At 38.7% G+C, this 4,608-nt stretch overlaps 1 protein-coding gene across 2 annotated transcripts in view; it reads right to left on the bottom strand.

Annotated features, from left to right (window-relative positions):
• Nucleotides 1–1,216: 1,216 nt before the first annotated feature.
• tlr5 (toll-like receptor 5) overlaps nucleotides 1,217–4,608 on the bottom strand; it is a 9,054-nt gene continuing 5,662 nt past the window's right edge. The window contains exons 3-5 of one of the 2 annotated variants that reach the window (XM_015405325.1): nucleotides 4,329–4,417; nucleotides 2,956–3,221; nucleotides 1,217–2,800 (exon numbers count right to left, since the gene is read on the bottom strand). In XM_015405325.1, the coding sequence (XP_015260811.1) occupies nucleotides 2,982–3,221; nucleotides 4,329–4,417 (329 nt within the window). In that variant the 3' untranslated portion in view covers nucleotides 1,217–2,800; nucleotides 2,956–2,981. The remainder of the gene's footprint in view (nucleotides 2,801–2,955; nucleotides 3,222–4,328; nucleotides 4,418–4,608) is intronic. The other variant, XM_015405323.1, reaches the window with a different exon arrangement.

Raw genomic sequence — 4,608 nt, 5'->3', positions numbered from 1 at the left:
GAGAGAGAAAAGGAAAGAAAGAAGGAAAGAGAGAGAAAAGGAAAGAAAGAAGGAAAGAGAGAGAAAAGGAAAGAAAGAAGGAAAGAGAGAGAAAAAGAAGGAAAGAAAGAAGGAAAGAGAGAGAAAAAGAAGGAAAGAGAGAGAGAAAGAAGGAAAGAGAGAGAAAAAGAAGGAAAGAGAGAGAAAAGGAAGGAAAGAAAGAAAGAAATCCAAACATATAGATATACATATAGATTGTCTTGGTGTCTTAATTTGTGGATTTAAGTTAATAACCATGAAAAAAAAAGATTTTTATTTTATTCTTGTTTTCAACTCATACAAAGTTAGCATTAAAGGTTTCATCTATGATATTACAAGGATAGAAAATGGGAATCAAACTTACAACTTTTAAAACTTCAATTACAAATCCCTATTTTACGAGCATGAAAAACTAAAGTTCTACTCCACTAAAGCTGATAGACTCCCTATGAGAGTCCATCCATCCAAACAGCCATTCACGAACACACTCACACCTAAGGGTTTGTTATAGAGAAGCCAATTAACCTAACAGTCATGTTTTTGGGCTGTGAGAGGAAGCTGGAGTACCTGGAGAGAACCCACGCGTGCTCAGGGAGAACATGCAAACTCCATGCAGGAAAACCCTGGGCCAGGAATCGAACTCTAAACCTTCTTGCTGTAAGGCAGCAGTGCTACCCACCGCTCCACTGAGCAGCCAATGAGAGAATCAGGACAGCTTTGCCTCTAATAAAGTCCTTTTCAGTCTTTTTTTTAAACAGCATCAAACTATATTTTAAATGTAAATAATAGACTTTCTTTTATAAACCCGGATTTATTTCAACACATGAAGAAACCAGTGCAAATGATTTGATAGTTGGCAAAAGGAAAGTACCACCTACTGCTCTTTATCCAGCTTCAAACATCATACAAGGTTAAACGTTGTGTCTATCTGTGGCTCTATTATTGCATGTTTTTGCATTTTATTTTTGTTTAGTTATCTTTTAGTCTTTGAACCAAAAGGAAATAATTTATATTATTTAACAAAACTGGTTAAAGTTGAAGTGCTGTGTTGGAGCTTATGTTCACAAACATCCAGAGTGTGGAAAGACAGAGAGACGGTCTGAGTGTATTGATGAGTCAAATGCCTTGATGCCCACTTTAAAAAAACACTTCAGGTGTTTTAAACTTTAGATTTGGGATCAAACATCAAAGCTGTTCCAGTCAACTGGTTCTAGTCCTGAGTCACTGGGGTAAAGGTCACGAGTCTTCGAATTGGTCCTTACTAGTTGGTGGTTAGACACCTGAACATCTTTTTTAACCACCATTAAGTAAGACCATCAAATTTACCAGCAATCCAGGTTTTAACTCACTTGTAATGTCATAAAATCCTTTTTTGTACAGGCAACTTTCCAGGAGAGATGAATTTATTCATTAACTGCATCAGGGTACTGGACATTTGATGGACAGCTGGACAGACTGTCTTTACCCCAGGCTGTTCAGCGTCCCTGATAGTGTGCTTGAGGCTGCCTGTTTCGTAATATCATATAGCCATACAGTCTGATACAGTGAGGGCCCCACTGCAAACACACAGTTCAAAGATCTGGCATATATATGCCCAAAAAAACCTGTATTGCCCAACCTGTCATAGTCATCCGAAGGGTCTTCTGACTATACTCTTAATTTTATTACATTTTTAAAATTTGGCTTCATTTATAAATTACACAATAAACAAGTGAATGCCAGTCATATATTAAGACATACAGGAGAAAACAAATAGAGAAAAATAAATTAACATAATTTGTCAAGAACATATTTTGTTTTGGTTTTTAAGTTCCTTTATTGAGATGTATTATTTAGGGTCTGTTTGCACTCCTTCTTTGATCTAAGGGCATGTCACTGCTTCCTGAACAGCTGATTGGCCGCTGGGTGGAGCGTTTTCTACGATTCAGATCGCTACGGATGAATCCAGCTTGGTGGAACCGGAAATCCAGGGTTAAACCTGAAGTTGGACGGCTAACCCAGTAATCCTGCTTCGAGGTTCAGGCCTCTGGACTAAGGGCATTTGTAATGAATTGTAGATTGTTTTTAAATGCTTTTCAAAAAAACAAAACAAAATATTTGTCAACTGTTTTTTTTTAATAGAAAACTTGATTGTATTGAAAAGTCCATCACATAATATAAAACGTTAAACTTCATGTTTTGCAAAGCTTTAAAAAATATCAGTAGCTTGGTAAACAGAGTGCTGATGTAAACTGGACCAATTTCATCTTCAAACAGTAACAGATTTAGCAGTTGGCTACTTGAAATTAGCTGCTTGGCCCTACAGACTAGCCCTTACCATGATGCACCCCACCCATGCAAACTCTTTACCTCTTGTGGAGTTTTTGAGACAGGCATTTCTTGCAAAAAAAAAAAAAAAAAAGGTTCGAATTTATTTAACGTCCTCAGCCATAGAGATAGAGCTCTGACTGAGGCAACCTCAGTAAATACATTTATACTTTACAAAATCCCGACACACACACTCCCCCCAGGGGAACCAACCCACCCCCTGCATAAAGAACTTTCTCACACTTGAACATTTAGAGGAAAAACAACGTGAGTTCATCAAGCCATCAAGAACAGACATACCTCAACATGTTTTACTCCACACTTTCCAGATCACATTCTACTGGAATATTCTAACTTATAGCTTGTGTCGGCAGAAAGAAATGCATATTACACTATTCACAGTATTATAGGCAGATGGGTTGTTATAACTGGTCCAGTGAGTAGAGACGTCCGTCACTGCCTTAGAAACACATCCCTGTTGGAGAAAAGGTTAAAAAAATGTTAAATGAAAGAAAGGAAATGCCATACATTAAGCTCAAGCCTTTCTATCTTGTCTATACCCTAATGTCAGCTTTATTTAAATGTTTGATCAATTCATTGAAGGGAGTTTTAAGTTTCAGTGGTTGTTACCTTCAGCTTACCTTTACATTGTTTATTTAGTCAACGGCTGCAATGTTCTTGAGCTCAATCTCCCCATCAGGAGGTCGACCTTCGGGATCCGCAGGTTCCGGCTTCTCTATGCCAAACTTCTTCACCTTGGTGTCTCTGAGGATCAGTGAGACGAGGCGCTCATAGAACCACTGCAGGTCCTGAGGGTCCTCAGGCCAGGTGAGGTACTTTCTCTTCTGGACAAAAGTTCGGACTGCGTTGTACCTCATCAGCTGGTAGGGAGCAACCTTTGGGTTTGGCACAAGCAGATGGTCAGTCAGGTGGCAGCAATCCTACTCACAAGTCTCAACAGCAAATGGAAGTGAGGTTCAGTAAAATATATCTTTTAAATTAAATGATGTGCAACCACTGCTCGCTTGCTATAATAGCACTTATATACACAATAAGACCAATGTACAATGATTTAATGGTTGACTTATTGAAATAAGCTGTGACCAGTGACAACACCTACTAAGCAGTCTGACTAACAGCCTTCTGACTTGTTTTCAGTGCAACTTGAGTTGTTAGGAAACACAAGCAAGAAAGTACTAAACATAATACAAGATCCATGTAACTGTTAGTAATTATATATAGAAAAAAAAAGAAATCCATCCCAGTTGGTACTATATAAAAAGGCGCCTAACAATCTGCATCGATACCCAGCTTGCTTCTAATCAAATAGAAGGAGCATAATATCAGCACATGGGATGATCACCCTCCAGTGAGAGTTTGAGTGAAAATCAAGCTTTCTGCAAGCTGAACTCGTTCACCATACATCGCGACTAGACGAAGTCCCTGATTAGTTAATGCAGCACAAATTGTATGAAAACTTCAGATTTCAGAACTCCAGCAGAATTTCGCTCTGCTCTATCTGAAGTTTGCTCTAATCGCCCAACTTGCAGCGTTTGTGTTGCTCCACTAGTGTCCTTCCTACCGTTAGACAGAACATGCCTTTACATAAGGCAAACATGTAAATCAATAGCCACATTCATCGCTTAATTAGATTAGATTAGATTAGATGGGCTTTATTGATCTCACAGCGGAGAAATTCACTGGTCACATATTGGCATAGTAATTAAAGAAGAAAGTGCAAACGAGAAGGAAAAAGGTGCATTAAGGGGTGTTAAGAGACGTGGGTTGGGAGGAAGGATCTGTGATAATGCTTCTTATTGTACCAAGGGTCTAGTAGTCTTTCACTGAAGGAGCTCTCCAACAGCTTCATTAATTTTTCAATACAAACACTTCAAATAATTTTTCAACATTCTTCTAATTAAAGAAGACGCTCATGAATACTGTGATCTAGTAGGTCCTGTTAATCCAATTTAGCCAGTCCAGTGTCAACACTATATACACACCTTCCCTACCACCAACATAATCAGGACGTTGGTCAGTTCCTCCAGCATGCGTCCCTGGGCTAAAGTGAAGGCCTCCAAGCACCAGCCATCTGCAAAGAAGAATAAATGTCTATTTGTATAACCAGAAGCAGACTGCAGCAAAACAACAGCCGAAGTCTGGTAGCTAACATGCTAACCTCTAAAAGACAAGACTGCTGAAGGGCATCTTGTACATAACACGAATAAACAAAGCAATAAATCTATTGAGCTTTGTTGTAGATAAGAAATATACCTAACTTTC

The sequence above is a fragment of the Cyprinodon variegatus genome, unplaced genomic scaffold, assembly GCF_000732505.1.
Source record: "Cyprinodon variegatus isolate N-32 unplaced genomic scaffold, C_variegatus-1.0 Scaffold2143, whole genome shotgun sequence".
In the NCBI taxonomy this organism is placed as follows: domain Eukaryota; kingdom Metazoa; phylum Chordata; class Actinopteri; order Cyprinodontiformes; family Cyprinodontidae; genus Cyprinodon; species Cyprinodon variegatus.
This window is presented reverse-complemented; position numbering and strand designations above follow the sequence as displayed.